Consider the following 23,518-nt stretch of genomic DNA (forward strand, 5'->3'; position numbering starts at 1 on the left):
CGTACATACATGTATGTACGTACATAAATACATGTATGTACGTACACATACATGTATGTATGTACGTACATACATACATGTATGTATGTACGTACATACATACATGTATGTATGTATGTACGTACGTACATGTATGTTTGTATGTACGTACGTACATGTATGTATGTACGCACGTACATACATGTATGTACGTACGTACATACATACATGTATGTATGTACGTACATATATACATGTATGTATGTACGTACATATATACATGTATGTATGTACGTACGTACGTACATACATGTATACCTGTACGTACATACATACATGTATGTATGTATGTACGTACATATATACATGTATGTATGTACGTACGTACATACATGTATACCTGTACGTACATACATACATGTATGTATGTACGTACATACATACATGTATATATGTACGTACATACATACATGTATGTTACAAAACACTATTATTCAGGTAAATGAAAGAGGTAAAACTGCAGATACTACCACATACTCTCAGAGGGTGGTGGATCAGTGGTTAAGTCATCAGTCTCCCACCTCTGTGGTCCTGTGTTCAAGTCCTAGTGCTTGCGAAGATTTTCCCACTATTATTCAGATAAATGAAAGAGGTAAAACTTTAGATACTACCAAATTTTCTCCGAGGGTGGTGGCCCAGTGGATAAGTCATCAGACTCCCACCTCTGTGGTCCTGTGTTCAAATCCTAGTGCTTGCAAAGATTTTCCCACTATTATTCAGGTAAATGAAAGAGGTAAAATTGCAGATACTACCAAATTTTCTCAGTGGGTGGTGGCCCAGTGGATAAGTCATCAGTCTCATCTCTGTGGTCCTGGGTTCAAATCCCAGTGCATGCCAAGTTTTCCCACTATTAGTCTGGTGAATGAAAGAGATAAAAGTACAAGTACTACCAAGTATTCTCAGAGGGTGGTGGCTCAGTGGTTAAGTCATCAGTCTCATCTCTGTGGACCTGGGTTCAAGTCCCAGTGTATGCAAAGATTTTCCCACTATTATTCTGGTGAATGAAAGAGGTAAAAGTATAAGTACTACCAAATATTTTCAGAGGGTGGTGGAACAGTGGTTAAGTTATCAGTGTCCCACCTCTGTGGTCCTGGGTTCAAGTCCCATTGCATGCAAAGATTTTCCCACTATTATTCTGGTGAATGAAAGAGGTAAAAGTATAAGTACTACCAATTATTCTCAGAGGCTGGTGGCACAGTGGTTAAGTCATCAGCCTCTCACTCCTGTGGTCTTGAGTTCGAATCCCAGTGCATGCAAAGATTTTCCCACAATTGTTCAGGAAAAAGAACAAGTACAATTGCCTAAGTTTCTAACTGAATAAGTATTCAGTGGTGGATGAAGCATTTAGTCAAAAAAATGACTAAGTGTTTCAGGTAAATGAAAGAGGTAAAAGTAGAAGTACTACCACTTCCTCTCACCGGGTGGTGGCCCAGTGGATAAGTCATCAGTCTACCACCCCTGATGTCCTGGGTTCAAATCCCAGTGCAGGCAAAGGTTTTCCAAATATTATTCAGTTAAAAGAATAAGTATTAATGTCTAAGTGTCTAAGTGTATAAGTCTTCAGTAGTGGATGAAGCATTTTGTCCAAAAAATGACTAAGTGTTTCACCCCATTTCCTTGGATAAAATGTTTCAACACCCATGTATAAGTGGGGCACGAGTTGGTGTAGTGGGTTGCACACTCGCCTTTGCACCGAGAGAACGTGAGTTCGCTTCCCGGTGTCGGCGGTTCACTGACCAAGCAAGCGGTCGAGGGTCGGCCGAAGGCCGACCCGAGAACGCCTTTCGCACATACAGGTCCATCAAGTGTCTTCCGAACTGCCGAAGGCAGTTCGGAATATAACCTTTTGCTGAAATGTATGACTAAGTGTTTAATAAAAATTAAAAAGTTTTTCTTTTTTTTTCTTCTTGTTCCATTTTCCAGACTACTTGGTTCGGTGATCAGCCAAAGGTCGACAGCGGGAATCGAACCCAGGTCTCCCAGACGGGAGTCCAGTGATCTAACCTCTGCGCCACCCAAGTGACTACACTTTTCATTGTAATCATTTGAGTGTCATGAGAGGAAGTTCACAGAAACAACTAAGTGAAAAAGTGTCCGAACCGGGAATCGAACCCAGGTCTCCCAAACGGGAGTCCAGTGATCTAACCTCTGCGCCAACCAAGTGACTACACTTTTCTTTGTAATCATTTGAGTGTCATGACAGGAAGTCCACAGAAACAACTAAGTGAAAAAGTGTCCCACCTGGGATTTGAACCCAAGTCTCCCACATGGGAGTCAAGTGACTTAACCTCTACACCACGAATCAGTCACACTTTATTTTGTTCATTATTGGAAGGTCTTGACTACAAATATATAGAAAAGTCCTAAAAAAGAGCCTTATTTTACATGGTTATTTTAAAAACAAAGCAATATTATACATGGTAATATGTATATATGCACATATGTATATATGCACATGTGCGTATATACATATATGCGTATATACATATATGCACATATAAATATGCATCTATGCATATATGCATCTATGCATATATGCATCTATGCATATATGCATCTATGTATATATGCATCTATGCATATACGCATCTATGCATATATGCATCTATGCATATATGCATCTATGCATATATGCATCTATGCATCTTTGCATATATACATATATGCATAGATGCATATATACATAGATGCATCTATACATATATACATCTATGCATATATGCATATATACATCTATGCATATATGCATATATACATATATGCATATATACATATATACATATATGCATATATACATATATACATATATGCATATATACATATACACATATATGCATATATACATATATACATATATACATATATACATATATACATATATACATATATGCAAATATGCATATGCATATATACAAACATATATGCATATATACATAGATATATGCATATATACATAGATATATGCATATATACATAGATATATGCATATATACATAGATATATGCATATATACATGCATACACATATGCATATATACATGCATACACATATGCATATATACATGCATACACATATGCATATATACATGCATACACATATGCATATATACATGCATACACATATGCATATATACATGCATACACATATGCATATATACATGCATACACATATGCATATATACATGCATACACATATGCATATATACATGCATACATATATGCATATATACATGCATACATATATGCATATATACATGCATACATATATGCATATATACATGCATACATATATGCATATATACATGCATACATATATGCATATATACATGCATACATATATGCATATATACATGCATACATATATGCATATATACATGCATACATATATGCATATATACATGCATACATATATGCATATATACATGCATACATATATGCATATATACATGCATACATATATGCATATATACATGCATACATACATGCATATATACATGCATACATACATGCATATATACATGCATACATACATGCATATATACATGCATACATACATGCATATATACATGCATACATACATGCATATATACATGCATACATACATGCATATATACATGCATACATACATGCATATATACATGCATACATATATGCATATATACATGCATACATATATGCATATATACATGCATACATATATGCATATATACATGCATACATATATGCATATATACATGCATACATACATGCATATATACATGCATACATACATGCATATATACATGCATACATACATGCATATATACATGCATACATACATGCATATATACATGCATACATACATACATATATACATGCATACATATATGCATATATACATGAATACATATATGCATATATACATGCATACATATATGCATATATACATGCATACATATATGCATATATACATGCATACATATATGCATATATACATGCATACATATATGCATATATACATGCATACATATATGCATATATACATACATATATACAAATACACATATATACATATACCCATATATACATATACCCATATATACATACATATACCCATATATGCATATACCCATATACACATATACACGTATACATATACACATTCATATATACACATACATATATAAACATACATATACACATCTAAATATATACATATACACATACATATATACACATACATATATAAACATACATATATAAACATACATATACACATCTAAATATATACATATACACACATATATACACATACACATCTACATATATACATATACACTTATATACATATACACCCACATGCGCGCACACACACACACACACACACACACACACATTGCGGCTTTACAGTGAGTTTTCTTGTAGAATTTGGTTTCAGCAGCTGATTTGCTGTTTACAGTTACTTATGCTATTATGAAAATGTAATTGCTTACCTGTGAATAACCAATGAGGGTAGGAAGGAATTACAATGGGTGGGACAAAAAAGGGTCCTGTGGGATTTTTAAATGACATGGTGGCATCTGATCAAACGCCCACTCCTTCCATTCTTTACCCACTCCTGTAATATAAACGAGACAGTGATTAAAACATTGTTTAAAAAAGCTGACCATGCCGAATCTCACCCAATAACTCACACATGATCGCCGACATAGGCGTAGAAACGGCACATTCCAGCTGCTGACCGAGCAGTTCACAGGCTCATCGTCTGTAGTTGAACCCATGAACTGGGTGGTCCAAGTATGTGCTACACCAGTTCTCCCATTGGCAGTTTGATATTATTACATAATACTTGCATAAACTTGAATATGGCGGCGCATACATACAATGATGTTGAGAACTTTTTTTTTTTTTAGCAAATGACAAAAGCCAGAAACAGACAATATTGTACTACACAGTAGGTAAATGTACCTTAAAATATTTAAAATATATACATATAGATAAATATTATTTATTTGAAAGCATCTTAAGGAGTGATGGGGTTAACATTAAAAGAACAAACTAAATGTAGAAATACATTTTAAAGAGTCATAATAACAAACCATGCCAGTTTTGGTAAAAAAAAGAAAGGAATACATTTCTAATAAGAACTACATGAATTTATTTTTAATTTTTAAAACAAGATACTCATTAATTTAAACAAATATATAGTCACCATTACATATATAAAGCAAAAACAAGAAAACGGTACTAATGCTTCAACATAAGTGAAGCATATCGATGGTGCATTATTGTTGAGGGAATTTTGACATTACAGCTTTTTCTGTTATATATTTTGACCTGTTAAATAAAAATATAAAAGGGATATCCGAGACTTAGAAAGCTTTCCCCTTAACAGAAATACGTGTATTTAAAAAGAAAAATAGAATTCCGAAATGACGAAGTGTAATTGAAGGCTCAACAATCATAGCAAAGAATATGCAAATTATATCCAGTGAGCTGCATTTTAATGAGAAACTGGATTTTGCTAAAAGGCTTATATAAGTAATGAAATGGCATTTTGGCCACTTTAAATGCAAATTGTTGTGCAGTAAAATGGCATCAAGATTACATTTTAAAAAAGGAAACTTTGGTGCCACTTTAAAAAAAAAAAATCTTACGACAGTAAAATCTTATCTCATATTTTCATACATTAGTCATATTTTGTCTTATATTTTCAGTGTAGCCCAAATAGTCTTTGTTAGGCTTATAATAATAATGCAAACTAAAAGAATAAATACTAAAATACATTCAACATTTAACAGCAGCAAGAGCCTTAGTTATTGCCTAAACAAGCCGTAATACTAAAGTAGCAAGCCCTCATTGATGATCAATTAAAGTTAGAAATGAAATATTACATGACAGATATTGACAAAAGTAATAAAATTATTTGTCTGACATTGCTTTTGCTGTAAATATTACATTTACACCCTTCTGTGCTTTTGTACAAGATTATTGAAAGGTGATGACTCCAATCAAACCTTGACAAAGCTCTTATTGCAAAAATGTTCATATCAATAGTGTTCCAGCCAAACATGTAAAATAGTAGAAGGGTGTGACACACCCACACACCTACACAACTACCCACTATGGAAGTACTGCTGTTAAATAGTTATGTATGCACAAACTGGTGCAAATAATGCTAGTCTAAAACATCTCCGGTGTGGCCATGCTAACATTTTATACAAATTCAGAATTTAATGTTTTAGCAGTCGACACACTTTCTCTATGTTTAACAGGCATTGCAAGCCAGAGTAAATTATTGATTCTTTAAAACAATAGTCTGGAAAGCATTTGAAATTCACAAGGTTGAACCTCCTCTAAACTGGCTTTATCCTCATAAAAATAACAATCGAGGCCTTCTTGTATTACCAATACAGAAAGAGAGCTTTGCCTATAATTCAATTTAAAAACGGCTAGACAAAACTGTTTATAAATATACAGCAAACTGGATTTGAAATCAATAGCATTCTTGTGGTACATTATACGCACAATAGTTTTGTATAGCGCACGGCTTACTCTAATATATACAGTACACAAGTATATGCTAATATCCACAGTACGGAACACAAGTGTATAGACTCACTTGTGTCCTTTCTCTTATTCATATCGGTAAGAAGCTCTTGAATGTCAACACAACTCTTGTTGGTCCACGCCGTTTCCTGATGGCCTCCCAGTGTTGGGATTACAAAATGGCTGACACTTCCTAAGGGTATAGTTTAGGCACACTTAATAATTGACTCACCAAGACACAAATAGGCACACGTAAGAGCTGTCCATGTAGAAAAGTGATAACATATTGAGCAGGAGAAGTGATGACAGACCATTGGTGGAGAGTCATTTAGTCATTAATTTGGCCAGTCTTTTTCCAGGAAGGATTAAAACCTAAACAAACATATATATCCTAGTTTATATTACATGAGTAAAAGTTAATATTAATATGGTTGACACAATCATTAAGGGAAAAAAGACAAATTGAAGAGAGTAAAAGCTTGAATTAGATGACTGCAACACCATTATGGTTGAACCTCTGCATTTTTTTTGGTCCGACATTCAAAAATTCGTCTATTTGTGGAGTTTGGAGAATACCTCAACTTCAGTTCCACTGAAAATCTTTTTGTAATGCTCAGGCCAAAGTGGTCTTGTTATAAGATCTGGAGGAAATTGGAAAAACAATCTCACTTTCTGCACACGGCACTTGATTTATAACAACGTGACCAATTAATGGCACGTAACTAGTTCATGTAGCAGAATAAAAAGATGTATTTCGTCACGCAGCACAAGCAGCTGCACAAAATTACTGTCCAATTCATGTTTTTCATTGTTTCATACTACTGCCCGGGACACTTACATCAATATGACAACAGCATTAGGGTAGTCAATGCCGTGTTCTAGTGTACTTCAAAATTGTAGTTCAATTAGTTGCCCTTTTGCTGTTGTAAACTGACCTGGACTGTTCTATTAAACCATGTAGGAGATGGAACCACTTCAAGCGTGTCTTTCTACAACCTCTTCCTCTTGAAGTAATCGGCGTACTGCCCCCCAAGGCCTTGGGAGTGCTGTCCGATGTAGCCACCGTCAGATGATGCCACTTCCTGCACCGCCAATTGCGGATACTCCCTCTTGTGGCCTCGTGTCTGGTTCTTAAGAGGGTAATATCAAACAAAGTTTTGATTAAAAGAATAAGGAGATTATAACTCTATAGGTCTCTCTTAGGGGATATCTAGGTGGAATCGAAAGTGGCTTAGTGAGAATATGTGGCAACATCAATTACAAAAAGCAACACATGTAAGTGATGCGATATGAGAGCTAGATAATGCAGCAGTTATTCCAGTAAAGCAGAACATGTAAATATGAATTATAAGATCACAATCACACCTACCTACCTACCACCTGAATACCAACTTGCGTCCCAATCAGATGTTCTTATTGCTATAATGATGTAACAATTCAGTTCTTGCAGCAAATATTTCAGTATAAATGCATAGTCCAGCATATTGATTGAATCCCACATATATTATTCGAGAAAATAATGCATGATTGCCGTGCCTGACTGTGGACTGCCTATATCTAAGGTCTTTGGTTCACCTCTGACATTAAGGAAGGTTTTGCGGAAAATTGAAGCTAAAAAAAACAACAACTATAAAATAAGTTAGAGTACTTAACAATAGCACAAACTAGCAGAAACGCTCTGGCAAAGGTCAGTGAAAATGAACTGGCCAACAATACCAGCATGCTTGGTGTATGTTTGTTTTTTAGGATAATAGCAGGTTAACAGAAGTCCCCTCAAGGCAGTCAGCATAAACAAATGGGCTTCCACATCTTGTATCACAACGTGACCAGCACAGAACATCCATCCATTTTCTCGTTATTTACCCACTCACCTGGAATTCATGCGTATGGATTGTTGAGCCATTTATAATGAACTATTGAATTGAATGCCTTAATTGTCATTAAACAAGTATAATAAGATTTGAAGCACTCGTTTAATAGCACAATTGCTCTTATCACTGTTAATAAACTGTTATTTTAGCCTGACAATATTGTTAGGGAAGTTAGGAGCTCTAAAACAACAGTTGATAGGAACTTATCAAGCTCATCGTATGAAAGAAGCTTTTTGAAACCAAGATGAAACTGCATTGTCCATGTTGGTTTACAAATAATTCCTTGATACAATCACTCTGAATATTGACATTAAATTTAATCTATAATGTATTTACAGTCGTTTCAAAAAAATGCAACTGGATCTTGACCACAATGTTGACAATATATAACTTATTTTTGAAGCTATCCCCAATCAAGGTGCAACTTGCAAGAAAGGTCCAAAGTACCAATTGTGTTTTTGGCCACCATACAATATTGCCTATTAAGATAGGTTAAATAGTTGCAGTGCAAACTCAGCAACCGCTTTCTGCAAGATGAAATGTTTGGTTTTGATTAGTATTTCACCTGACTTGAGCTCTCTCACATGAAGAATTCTTTTTATAATGGATTAAGGTTGAAATCAAGAACAATCGAAAAATATCATTGAGTTGAATCAGAGCGTTTGACGATGAAAGAAGCTGTCCCTTCGATTACTCACATAATAGTAGGTGTTCCAGTCCGTGGCGGCAGTTTGCGAATGTGTAGCAGGACTTGGCGCTGCTGACATCGTGTGTGGTGCGCCAATGAAACCGGGCATTAGGGGCAGGGTACTGTAGGCTGGCAGCACCGCCGCAGTGGGTAGGACAGCTGGGGGCGGGGGCACGCCACTGTTGACAGCGTGAAGAGCCATGCCTAGAGGCTTACACACATCCACTTCCTGTTAAAAAAGAAAAAAAAACACTCCTAGTGTACCACTAAACGACATACACACACACAATACAATCACATAAATGTAGAATTAAAGTCCAAGAAGAATGCCATTATGTGTTTTTACTTAAGATTGCTGTGGTGTAAATGCAGCCTAAAGTTCAGTAGAGTATCTCATTCATCTAGTACTTGGCATTGTAAAACAATAATGCAGAAATCCAGTAAAAGTTATTTTTTAGTGAATTTTATTGTTGTTATGAGATTTGCCTTGATAGGTTGGGGTCTGTGTGGGGTACGGTACCTTGTTGGCATAGGCTTGAGTAGCTGTAGGCTGTGAGTAGTAGTGAGTGACTGTCTGCATGTAAGAATTGTAATCACTATAGGACGTAACCCGTGGAACCTGGAAAAATAAAAGAAAATAACATTTTTAAAAAAGGGCTGAAGGAACATTTGGTGACATCACCCATAGCATTAACTCACTTGTCTCACCTCCCAATTTCTTCACCACGTTTGCCCCTGCATGTTTGTGAAGCCTTTATGTGGGATATTTGGGATGTCTAAATTTGAGTAATGTCTGACTCAGGGAACAAATACTTAAAATGTTTTGCATGTTACTATTTATAGAGTAAAGCTGTTTGCAATCGGAGAGATCACTGCTACAGAAACAAGCATAAATTTGTTGATCTCACTGAAAAAAATAAGTACCGTATTTTCTCGAATGTTGACAGCCTCCACCTATAAGCTGTACCTTTGAAATTGCCTTAAAATCCTCAAAAATCCACTCATTCATTTTTTTTGTGTTTTACAGCCTTTCTATCTTTTTCTAAAATTATATTTCCATATTTCTTAATACCTTCCTTTGTACTTCACTTAGTATGTTATACTTGTTACTCTAATGTTTTTACAACTTTATTTGTTCTATTAGCTTAGTTTCTTTCTGCTAGTTCTTTTTTGGAACCATTCAGCCATGCCTCCGCTTTCATACACGTGGGATTAGCTGTGAACAATACAAAGCAGAAAGAGCAACACTGCCGGAAATCCGGAGCTGGACAAAACTGCCGGGCAAAGAAGCGACGCTTCAGACTAATCATTCCATCTATTATTATGGGGTAAGTGAGATCCCTCCCCGATAAGATGGAAGAGCTGTCGCCGCTTACCAGACCGGAAAGGGAGCAATGGGAGGGTTGTACTCTGTTACTGTTGATTCTTCATCTCCAGACTATTGAGGGACTGTGCGGATAAGCATGGAAGTGTGATTCTGCATATTTTCAACCTCAGTCTCAGTCTACAGAAGATGGGAGTTTGGCGAAATCCCCTTGTGGTTGTTTATATTATTTTTTTTATTACTATGTTTAATTTTAAAGTGCAGCTGGATAAAAGGGTTTAAAGAAAAATATGAACAAACAGAAGAGATATAAATAGAACTATGAATAACTATACTGACTGTGCTAACTAGTTGTTAATCGTTTTGCAATATGACTATTGGGTGGCCGGGTGGGACGCCTTGTGGACAAGGACACATATAGCGTGAGAGGAGGCAGACACAGGGAATGGCAGGAGATTGTGTGCATTTCATTTCATCCTTATTAATAACCCGATTGTGTGTTAATGCCTACATCAATACATGCCGAGCTATCATTTCAATTTAGATGTTTTGACCACATCCTATAACATAAATCCCAAGCATGTAGGGGTATTACCTGCGAGGGGTCCTTGGCATAGTCGGTGGCTGTGTTGTCCTGTGGCGTCGCAGAGTTGTAGCCTTGGACTTGTTGGTAGTTCTGGTACCACTGGTTCATCCAGTAGATAAACACACACACACACACACACACATAAATATAGAATTGAAATTTCATTTTCACCTTTTACTCTGTATGGCTAAATGTATCATATTTGATACATGAATTTTGAGAAATGTGATATGTTCCCTGATATAAACTGATGTATCATGTAAAGTGTTATACATATTCAGAACAAATTATATTGTAAATGTTTTGTCTTTTTATTCTGTGAGAACATTAAAGGCTCAGAGTTTAAATAATTTTAACTTGCTGTCAATTATTTAGTAGGTTGGGGTTTAATGGGTTAATAGAGTTTTGTGGCAAACACCAGACATCAATTGCTGGACGAAGAGTTATGATAAGATAAAGGATAAAACTGAAGTAAGAAAAACAAACAAAAGAAAAGGATAACGTGGAAATATCGGAGTAGAGAATATACTAGTGGGACCAAAAGAATGAAAAATTCAGGAATGCAAGAATGCATAAAAACAAGTGCACCACAGTAGGTTTGAAAACTAATAACGTATAATGAAAAACTGTGGAAGAAACAACTAATAAAATCCAAGAGCGCTCTAAAAAATATGAAATACCTGTGTGTATGCCTGGTTGTACTGGCTGTAGTCAGTGGACATGTCAGCATTGTACGAAGCGGTGGTGGAAGCAGCTGCATTGTGGTTGTAAGAGACGCTATCCTGGGAGACCACAGACGTCGCTGAGTTGCCGTACATACTGGAGGGAGGCTGTCCTGTTAGGGCTTTACTCCCTAGAGATCCTGGCCAGGAGACAAATGGTTCAGGATAGAAATGCAACTTCTGTCATAAGAGCTGAGTCCCAACACAAATGGATTTGTTTGTACATACCTTGCAGAACAACCCCTGGCATGACACTTGCTAGATTCAGGTATGGATTAGACGGCAGTCTGACATCTTTGGGAGGCTCACCAAGCAAAGAACTTTGACCGTTGCTCACCTTAAAACAAGACGTCAGACATTAAATGTGGATTAAACAACCAGCTTGTGTGCCAACTCAGAAGTGGCAATTACGGCATTCTAGCTTTCTAGAGAATTCTTTTAACCTTATGTCGATGTTTACTTAAAGTCGCAATGACTTGGTTGGGCTTTAGGAGGCTTATGAACCTGAGAGAATTGTCCTCTCTTTTAATTACATTTTGCCTTCATTAAAACAGGACTTTAGAGAAAGCAGCCCTGGGATCTGTCTCAATTCCCCCAAGAGCATGAGCACGATGTTTATTTCAATGACCCACAGTGAATGAGGACATTAAGCAGAGTTTAATTTGAAGATGAAGCCAGGCATCAGAAGAATGGAAAGGGTTTGTTGTTGGTGTTGCGTTACAGGCCAACAGACAGATGGGATCAAACAGTTTGAGTGAAAGCACTGTACTATCATTTTAAAAAGGTACAGGAAGTTGTTGCTCAGACAATGACTCAATTTGTCTGTAAACGAAAGGAAAAGAGGACATACCCTCATCAAGAAAACTAATAAAGTCATATTGTGTAACATAAACTGAAAACAGTGATTGCACACCACACAGTTGCCCTATCAAACTGCTTATACACTTGTGACAGGTAAAACCAAAATGGCAGCACAAATGAGCAAGAAACAGGTTTCTCTCCTCCCAGAAAATCTGCTAAGTACGTGTAATCGGTGGCAAACAGTACATTGTGGACATGGACATTCAATAATACTAATATATGTACAGAAATTCATAAATTTAGCCCTTTAAGTATGACATACCTGCACAAGCACACTCTGTTGGACTTCTGAAATTGCAAACTATGGCAGGTAAAGTAGGACAAAAAAACTCCAGTTTCCCCAAATGATTGCATACTCGAGAATATAACATAAAAATTAGGCCATTGATTTTCTTCTTCATCTTATTGAGTAGGTTGTAAGGGTTTAGAGATGGATTGCATGATATTTAAAAAAAACCATTTACTATATTTTCCACACTGTAAAGGACCATTTTACGATGCATCTTGTAGTGTGGAAAATATGGCGTCAATGTTTGTTTTGGGAATAATTTAGGTTGGCGACGCGAGATAGTCTGGGACTGTTATTTACATGGAGAAGTGTATTTTAAATTTGTACTCAATTCAATACTGTAAAAAAAAAGTTTGCTGCAATTTATGCCTTTCACCTTCATGGCATATCTTGGAAAACATCTCTTCTCCTGAACTCTTAACACATTGTTATTCATTATTTAACACTTCAATAACAACTGCAGCTGAAACAAATCGCTGTTGATAAATACATCTTAAACATTGGGAAATATAATATAATTCAGAAGCAGAACAAACGGTTTGAATTTATGAAACTCTTATAGGTATCGTTAAAACTTTACAAGATAAGCAAGCCTATTTTGCCATTTATAAAAACTCCTCCACATGCCCTGATGTCAGGCAACCGGATGCATTGTATCTTACTCTGCCTGCCATATTTAGCAATTTAAGATGGCCCACGGGCAGTGCATGCATAGGAGAATAAAGATAAAGAACTGAGAGGCCCATTGACTTGAGGTTGTGTTGTGTTGTTGACGGCTGTTCTCACCATGTTTGCCAATGAGGAGCCATCTGAACTATTGTGATGTCCCGTGGTAGGATATACTCTTCCCGAGCGGTTGGGTGGAGCTGCACACAGGCCTGAATCACTTGGTCCCAAAGAGTAGTTCTGTCCCTGAATCACACTCCCTGGAGGGAAAGCCTGCCTATCACCAGAGCCAGAGGAAGTAGCCGCTACTGAGGAAGAGGATGCAGTAGCGACTGCGCAGATGGATTGGATGCTGTTTTGTTCTCCTACACTGGGTCGGTGATGGAGGTAGGGCATCATGCCTGCTGCTGACACCACTACAGTGGCATTGTGAGTTGAACCTGAGACGGACTCATGGCAAAAGTCTGGCGGCAAAAAAGGGAAGGGGAAAAACAACAGGCAGAAGGAAAACACAGGAGCTGTTGGAATGTGTAAATATGAAAATTACTCAATTTTCTCAATCAACCCACCCTTTATTGCAGCAGTGGAAGTGGGATCATTCCCAATATTGCCCCTCAATGACTCCACAAACAGATAAATAGGTGTAATATGTTTAAACAACTTTAGAGAGTGGCTCCCCAATAATTGAACGCACCCTCATAATTACGCTTATTATACCGTAGTCCATGATTGATGTGGCAAATAACAAGCCCTAAAGCATATGAAGCACACATAATGTGCACACATGCAGTAAGTTAGCAAAATAGCAATATGAATATAACTTCACCCATGACCATGTGCTCATAGTAAGAATCTGTCTTGATATATTTTGCTTCCGACACTGCGTTTCACAATTTACTGGTTCACTCTAAATGGAATTTTAGTTCAATATGTCTTATTGATTATGCCCCAAAAATTTTAAGAGTTACAAATTACCCTCTCTTAAAAAACAAGTTGACACTGATTGTAAACCATGATGCGATTGCCTAAACTTAACGATTGGCTAGCCAATTCAGGATTTCCCCGCTGCTGGCCTGAAGTCAGCTGGGATAGGCTCCAGCACCCCCATTACCCTAGTGAGGATAAAGCAGTTCATAAAATGAATAAATATTCTGTTATACGAGTCAATCAACAGTGACATGTAGAAAAAGCAAAGAATATCACTAAAAGCCGTTTTTAAAATATAGGGATATATTTGGTCTGGAAACGTACAATTCGACTTTACATTTATAGGCCGCCTACTGACCTGAAGGAGACTCTCCCAGGAGCCCTTTACCAAGTGCTATGAGACCTGGAGCCCTCAAAGGTAATGTTTTCTGCATCAATAATCTGGATGGATCTCCCAGGAGGCTGGAGGCCTTAAGGAGATGGAAGCAAAATATTCTTGTATTAAAAAAAACAAACATATATATATGTAAAACAAACTATCTGGAAAGTTTGACAGGGACAGCAACACCATATTTCACATCCATCTGCCAATTATGCTGCTTGGGGGGATTCTGTAGTCAACAAAATGGCAAGTTTACTAAATACTGTATCTAGATATTCGTATTTGACTATGTTTTGGTCTCAGCCCTACGATGGAAAGATCAGAATTTTGAGGATTTTTTATATTAATACAATACAGTAATACCTTGACATACGAGTGTCTCAAAGTTCTAAAATTTTGAGATACGAGGAAAATATCAAGCAAATTTTTGCCTTGAGATACGAGCATAAAAGATGGTTCCCGATGAGGCTGTTCAGGTGGCCGAATATGCGAGAAGGCTGCTTATGAGAACAGAATTGTTCTGTCTTTCTCGATGATGGTGAATAAGAACATATAAAAATGTTTTTCCACTGTAATATCCTGCTTTTGGTGTGTTTTTTTTATAGGATGGGAACAGATTAATTTGTATTTAGTTCATTTCTATGGGAAGGAATGATTCGAGATACGACCACAGTCCTGGAACGCATTAAACTCATATCTTTAGGCAACTGTATTAAAATTAGAATTATTATAATTACAAAGCAAATCTCATCCCTATTTATTTGAGAAACATTTTGTGAACATATAAACCATTATAATTTGGTAAGGATATTTTTTGGCAAAATTCCTTTTTTTAATCGTCATCACTACTGCTCTTATTGTATTTTTCTTTTGCTTGTGATTACTTTCAAAGCCTATAATTGTTATTTTTTTATTAAATCAAATCCCTTTTTAATATATTTTTATACATAATCCTCACTTTAAGATTTGGTAAATATATTTTCCCATATAATTCATTATTATTACTTCTGATAGTATTTTCCCCATTGCCTTTGATATTATATAACTAATTGAGTATGTAGGAAAACCACAGTGAATACAAGAATGAAAGAATATACATATAAAAAAGGGAAGGGTGTCATATTAGCATGAGTGATCTTTGCTGAAAATAAGTGTAAACTGTTTTATCTAACATAAATATCTTACACGGCTGATGCACTTGTCTTTGATATTTAAAAGCTGCTGCTGAGCGAGCTGCATGTGCAGCAAATTCTGAAGAACCAGTCCATTACCAAACATGGCACTCTGCGAGACAAAAGAAAACACTGTATATAAACATAATCGTCACAGAGAAAAACGCACATACAGAGGGCGGTTGTGACCTGATGAGCTTTTCCAAGCGTCAGAAGAGCAGCTGTAAGTGGTGGTCTGAGGAATGGGAGGTTTGTGTGCCGGCCGTACTTTCCTTAAAGACGGCAAAGTATGTATAAGAACCTTTTCAAAAGTCACTATACTTTATACAGGATTTTTCACCAGTCAACAAAACATATGACTGATAAGTGAACCCCACACCATCTTATAATTTAATTTAAAAAAGAAATCACAGCTAATGACGTCTTCCTACAGAATAGACGGAAAAAGTTGAACATTTCATCAAGGTCCTAATTTTAGACTTTAATTGTGGGTATTCTGTTTCAAAGAGAACTCCCCCACCTATCATCTTCTCTTCTTCCGGCTCTCATTTGTCCCACTAATGTCACACAATTTCATGTTAATACCTGATTAACTATTAATCAAACAACGCAGCCCCTACAAGCCTTGCATACTCTTCAGGGAGTCTTTGATTGTCTTCCGAGCTGCTCAAAGCTAAAGTACTGCTTGTAGAATGAGTTCAGGAAAACCCTCAACCATCAAATTTAGAAGATTATTCATGTCATCAGCACATAGTTTTATTTCCGCATTGACGAGGGAATTCCTTTTCGGCAATGCTGTGATGCAAAATAGAAACGAATACTTAGGAGATTTCCAAAGTCTAATTAGTGCATTACAGTAATTATTTGACAAAGAAACTCATGACGGTCTACAAATGGAACTCCCAGCAGGATTTAAAACTGGAACTGTAAATGTTGTGTATTTGTGTCTAGCTTTGTAGTTAGCAGAGACAGTGAGCAAAGTTGCACTGTTTAATCTATTCTTTCTGAAATTTAAGACTGAGGAAATTACTTCATTTATTTTTTAGAATAGTGTATGGCCTATGGGTTTATGTATTTCTCATGTAAGGCGCTTAAGATGTGTTCCATTTTATGTAAAAGCTGATTTCTAAAGGCCGAACAAGTATGGTGTCAACACGGCCATAATAAGCACCACATACTAGGAAATTATTATTTGGGTAAATCATATTAAAATGAGAACAAAAATAAAATAAATTAACACACTATATCATGCTAAGATGCCAATGTAATTGTTGTTATAAACAGTACCCTTTTTCGAGCATAATACAATAAAATCTAAAATACTATTTACGTCTGCAGCAATGAATGTATTTACTCAACCTTTTTGCAGTTTTGAGTGACATTTGATCATTAACACAAGCTATCCACATTATTTTAAGTGAAATTAGCTTAGTCCTGGTTCTAAACATACTGTACAGTGTACATATACCACAAAAAAGACACCTAAGGGTTGAACTAGTACTTGAAAACAGATTAAAAAAATAACACCAGTACAAAGTAGTGATTTTGGTGCTACTTGCTGTAAAATGTTTAAGAACTACTTGATTTCACATTCAAATATGTGTGCTGTTGAGGAAGTAGTTGATCAGAAAGCATTCAGAAGTACAACTAAACAGCTTAAGTCAACATCATTGAACAGATTTAGTTCAATTGAATTTGAATCTACATCATCTCACCTCCCCGTTTCCCAGTGTGATAAGGTCTCATGAGGATCTGCAAGGCTGTTGGGTTTGTCATACTGGTCAACAGTTGAGCTAGGTTCGGTTCAGGCAGCAGTCCTTTCCTGTTACTAAAAATCTGCAAGAAAAAAAATGAAATTAAAACGTGGATGTTATCTAAATATTAGGGGCTTCGGTGGGCTGTTTCCATTGCTTATATTTTCTACATTTTAAGGGTGTGTCTGTCATGTCAGCAAAGTTTACTTTGGGCACACACAACAAGGAAAACTCACAATTAATAGATGGCGAATTAGAACAAATAAAAATGTTTTTCCAATTCATTGACCTTATTTTGGTGTTTTTTTTTTCAGATGATTGGAACAAATTAATTTGTTTTTAGTTCATTCCTATGGGAAACATTCATTTGAGTTACGAGTAAATCAACATACGAGCTCTGTCCCGGAACAAATTAAGCTCGTTTCTCGAGGTACCACTGTATTTAAGAGGAAATATTACCTACTGATTGGAATAAACATCCTCCCTTAGCAAGCAGAAACTGAATTGACCAAACTTTATTGAAATCCTATTAAATTACAACTTTTTCGAATTGTATTCCTTTCTTGGTATCGACTATACTGCGAGTACAATGTCAATGCTTCCTTTTTCGAATGCTATTTAAACCAACATTAGTGGCAGTGTGGCAGAGCTCTCTTTCTCCCTTGCCTCCCTTGGGGCAACGGCATAACATCGGCCCGAGTCAACCTCGTTTCTCACCCTGTCAGATAAACAGGAGACATCACCAGTGACAGGGATGGAGTGGGTTTCACTCCAGTCTGTCAAAGAGAGGAAAAATCTCCAACACACAATATGAACTGCATATTTGCATGTGTCAAACAGCATGTGAGTGTGTATAAATCAGAGATGATCCTCGAAGGCAAAGGAGAAGAAGAAAGAAATCTTTCTCTCATTGCTCTTCCTTAAAAAAAATGTCAGCATACATCAATTTGTTTGGCTACTGGCACAATCTCCAGCCACACACCCACATAAAAACAGGGATGCACACTCGACACTCGCACACACTTACACACTGGTAGAGAGGTAAGAAATCTGTGAAGAATAGAAGGCGAGAAGCACTATGTAAGGAGGGGGAGGCAGCCATCTGGTGCCTGCCGTTCACAGTCACATTGACCAATGGGAGGAATCAAAGTGGTTCAACAAGGCTTGGATCTTGATCTTTTTGTGAATTTCAGATATTTCTTTTGACTTTCTACACATTCACTAAAATGAATGCCCTGGGGGGAATTTAGTACAGGGGAACCTTTTAAATTATGGAAACTGTGATTGCTGGTCAGCCGTGGTCCGGCATTGATATCTGATGACTAGTCCTTAAAGGATCATACAAAGTATATTGAAATCTCATACAAAGTATATGGAAATCTTGACATTCTGACATGACATCCCTTTCATCGCAATATTGTGTCCAAGCCAGGTAAAATATTGTGCAACATTATCAAATACAATGTTAAAAAATTAAAAACTTAAGTGCCTCTCTAAAGATTTTATTCTTAAGATTAAGAAACATCCTGTTACTTCACTTCCAAATGAAGTTCTTACTCACCATACCCTGGGCGGCGATAAGTGCAGCCAGGGTGCTTCTCCCTGAGGTGCCTGGGGTACAGAGTGACAATCGGACCTCCTGTCCTCCCACCAGTTTTCTGTCCATCTCAGACAGCACCGACTCTGCCTTTTCTGCAGATTCATATTCCACCACCCCGAATCCTCTCACTGGACTTCCCTCATCCTGAGCAAGCTGGGAACATAACATAAACATCTGTGTGACAACTTTTTCATTCCAGACATTCATCATATTTAACATCTTTAATGGATACTTAGTTTCTTGATCTGAATAATAATGATAATAACACTTAATTTATGGGTGACTAATTTTAATTACTAAATATAAATGTATTTTGGTGGATACTGTCACAGTATAATGGCTGTTCTTAAATTCTAGGATGAAAAAGAAAAATCATCCAGTCGCTTCCTTTACATTTACACACAGCAGGCGGTCGATTAAAAGCTGGATAACAGATTTATTGTATTTTTACAGCTCAACATTCATATAAGATATGGCCTTCTGCATTTTTTTTGCATGGATTTCTTCTTTGTATTAGTTTCTAGTCAATGGCTTGACATTTCAAGCTCAGAGTAAACTGCTGACCAGCAGCCCTGTTTTCCAGGAAGTTGTATTTTTCCATATCTACAAGGTAGATAAATAATGCAAGGACGCTAATGGCTACTAATGGGAAATATTAGGTGATAATACGTTTAGGTTTAAAACGTCACTCAACCCTAACCCAACCACTCACAGTTCACAAAAAAACAGTAACCATTTCTTGACACTTTTCATACTGATCTTAGTGGATGCAAGTAGGAATGTGCATTTACACTGACCATGACATTTTTCTATTGCGGCTGTACAGATAGTGAGGGCAAACAATTGTTTGCAGGAGTTTTCAAGGTATCAAAAGAAACAAAAAAATCCCATCCATTGCAACCACTCATTTCACTATTGGTGCCTACGGTCTGAACAGAAGACGCATGAAGGGAATAAGAGAGGAAATGGATATGTGTGTCGGGGAGTGGGTCGATAGGCCATTATCATCAGCATACATTAAACAAACTGCATGGAAATTGTGTGAATCACTCTCCCACTTCAGGGATAGAGTGATGGATGTAGATAGAGTAGACGTGCAGAGGGGGTAGTGAGAGAGAGCAAAAAAAAATCCTGGCTCAAGGAGTGGGAAAGAAAAACAAATAAAAATGTGCTGATTATTATTGTTGTGTGCAGACGTGGGAGACAGTGGGTGAAATATACAACTTATGACATTAACATTTATTCTACAGGGTTGGTGTGAAAATGATATGCGACTATCAACTTTGGTATGCAAGGCTGAGTAACTGAAAAAAAATGAGTATGCTAAATTAGATTAGATTAGATAACTATATTCATTCCATATTTGGGAAATTTCACTGTCACAGTAGCAAGAGGGAGAGAATACAGACACGGGAAAAGACATTTTAGACTAATAAATAGGAAATAAATAAGTTACATATATATGTCGCAGACAAACATGTTAGTTTTATATTTATTTGTTGTTAATTATTTTAATTCAGTGACATGTTGAATAACAATAAAGGAATTATATCAGATGAGTAATAGTATAATGTGTAAATCGTCAATAATTATTCTTGAAGGTGTACCCAATATTCACCTTGCAGTCAAAGTCAGCAAGGTTCCCCACATCCCTCAACCCTTATATAAACTCTCCATCCGGTCTTTCTAATCTCTCCAGTGATGTAGTAATCTTTTTTTTTTTGTCTTTTTATCTCAAGTTCACACCACCTTTTGAGGCTGACTCAAACCAAAGTGCTCTTTGACAGGCCTAGATTTATAGTACTCAGGGTTAGGACTTAAGGTTAAAAGCATTTTGATGAGGAAAAAGTGTGGGTTTAGGGAATAAAATGATGAACAATACAATACAAATACATTTATTGAAAAAGAGGATTATGTGACCCATTCAACTTTTCATGAATAAGCAAAAGGCTCAGACAACCAGAACCAAATCCCCAGGAAAATCACAACTCTATCAGTGCTTGTGGACAGTTGCACTTAACAAGACTACCTCGTACTTCACATTCCACGGCTGTTTCAATCCACATCCCCCTTAAAATAATTAATTAATTTCATTTTTGCATCGCTAATCCTCACAAAGGTCGCAGGGAGTTAAAAAAGCATATCCCAGCTGACTTCGGGCACCAGGCGCGGGGGACACCCTAAATCTGTGGACAGTGAATTGCAGGGCATAAGGAGACGGACAACCAGTCACGCTCACACTCATACCTAGGGGAAATTTAGAGTGTTCAAACAGCCTACACTGCATGTTTTGGGGATGATGGACGACACTGGAGTAGCCGGCGAAAACCCACGCAAGCCTGGGAAGAAGATGCAAACTCTGGGAGGCTGACCTGCTAACCACTCGTCCACCGGGCCACCTATGGGTGTGTGTTTAAAAATTCTTGAACTGACCCTGCATGTTTTGGGGTTATGGTGAGGAAAGCAGAGTACCCGGAGAAAACCCATGCCAGCCCGGTGAGGAGCAACCAGGGATCGAAAACCTCAACTCCAGAACTGTGAGGCTGATCCACTAACCACTCATCCACCATTTGGATTTAATATTAAAATAAAAACTGCCAATCTAATCATTGTTTTTTCCCCTTTCATCTTCAGTCTTAACAAAAGGTACATTTACTAAAAACAAGTGTATCAATTTTCAATGACTTGCTTGTAGCTGGTGTTCCTACTATTTTGAATATGTAATGTTTTGTCTGTTCATGATATACGTATAATCGTACTGGTATGCATTCATGTGCAGCTTCATTAGCCTTGAGAACAAAGTAAATGCTTCTGTGCAGTAACATACACTAATGCGCTGTATATGAAAAACAATAAAAATAACATCAGTGGGACAGAGGCCAAAGCCTGCTGGCTATGCAACAGTGAAACAACATGAGCTCAACACCCACAGATCTCCAAGGGACAAGGATGGTGGGGTGTATTGATTTCTATGTGGGAGAGGCCAAGGGTGGAGTTAAAAGTGGAAAGCCAATAGATGAAATATAGTAAGAATTGAGTGATGTCACAATAGAGTGGATGAAATAGAGCAGGGTGGGTTGTAATGCCGTTGAAGTGAGCAAGTTGCAAAAGAAAAATGAGAGAAGGGGTGGGGAAGATATAACCCAAACAAACCATTGCCTTTGCTGGTGTGTTTGATGCAATAATGAATCCTGACGCTTAAATGTCACATGACTATTTCACAGATGAACCAATTGATTGATGATTCATTAAAAATAATGTAGTGGATTAAAAATTAAACCGTATATGCATTCTTACAATTTAAAGTAAAATTAGAAAAGGAAAAGAGTAAAACGATGCAATACATAGAAATATAGTTATGTACAAATTGGTTGACTGTGGAGGAAAGGGAAAATATTTGATATTCTGTAGCTTGTTCTGGGATTGGATTTCACTGTAGTGTCCCTTATGTTATTGATGGTCAATGGACACACTCACGAGAAATGAAAAATGGTAAAACGGATCATAAATTTAGGTAAGCAATTGATCCAATGCATTTGGTCTGATTCCCAATCCATTTAGAAAACAGGACATATATTTTAACTCTCCCAAGATATTAATTTTGGAATCGAACATGTATATTCATGTATCCCGTTCAAAAAACTACATATAACACCGAGGACCTTTAATGTTTTAGGGGTCTTATTTACTTAAAAACATATTTGATTACTAAAGTGATAGTGAATATACAGTAATACAAATAATAAAATTTGGAGTATGAAGTCAACAATGTTTAATTATGGTTATTTAACATACAATATCAAACCAACATATTTTAAAATTGATTTGCATTATATTCCTTTCCTTTAATATGTCAAATTTACCTTTTAAGATGAATTGCAGAAATACAACATTTCTTTTTGAGTGGTATTAAAAATGTATAAGTATATGTGCAAATGATGAATGTGTGAAAAAGACTTTCTGGTACTTTGAGAATGCATGCATATATGTAACAAGCATTTTAGAATCCATATTAAGAAAATCAGAGTGTTGACTCTGTGGCAAAAAATATAAAACCCTGTTGTTGTTAAAAAATGAAAATAAAAAAGCCTATTGAGATATTGTAATAAT

The 23,518-nt window shown here is 36.6% G+C and overlaps 1 protein-coding gene across 1 annotated transcript in view; it reads right to left on the reverse strand.

Annotated features, from left to right (window-relative positions):
* Positions 1-5,929: 5,929 nt before the first annotated feature.
* Positions 5,930-23,518, reverse strand: part of raver2 (ribonucleoprotein, PTB-binding 2) — a 30,199-nt gene continuing 12,610 nt past the window's right edge. Inside the window, exons 5-17 of the mRNA XM_077717556.1 lie at positions 19,370-19,561; positions 17,770-17,890; positions 16,244-16,326; positions 16,068-16,166; positions 14,859-14,970; positions 13,694-14,037; positions 11,986-12,094; positions 11,716-11,897; positions 11,045-11,134; positions 9,646-9,744; positions 9,136-9,354; positions 7,502-7,696; positions 5,930-7,207 (exon numbers count right to left, since the gene is read on the reverse strand). Of these exons, the coding sequence (XP_077573682.1) occupies positions 7,556-7,696; positions 9,136-9,354; positions 9,646-9,744; positions 11,045-11,134; positions 11,716-11,897; positions 11,986-12,094; positions 13,694-14,037; positions 14,859-14,970; positions 16,068-16,166; positions 16,244-16,326; positions 17,770-17,890; positions 19,370-19,561 (1,791 nt within the window). The 3' untranslated portion in view covers positions 5,930-7,207; positions 7,502-7,555. The remainder of the gene's footprint in view (positions 7,208-7,501; positions 7,697-9,135; positions 9,355-9,645; positions 9,745-11,044; positions 11,135-11,715; positions 11,898-11,985; positions 12,095-13,693; positions 14,038-14,858; positions 14,971-16,067; positions 16,167-16,243; positions 16,327-17,769; positions 17,891-19,369; positions 19,562-23,518) is intronic.

This window comes from Stigmatopora nigra, chromosome 5, assembly GCF_051989575.1.
Source record: "Stigmatopora nigra isolate UIUO_SnigA chromosome 5, RoL_Snig_1.1, whole genome shotgun sequence".
NCBI lineage: Eukaryota > Metazoa > Chordata > Actinopteri > Syngnathiformes > Syngnathidae > Stigmatopora > Stigmatopora nigra.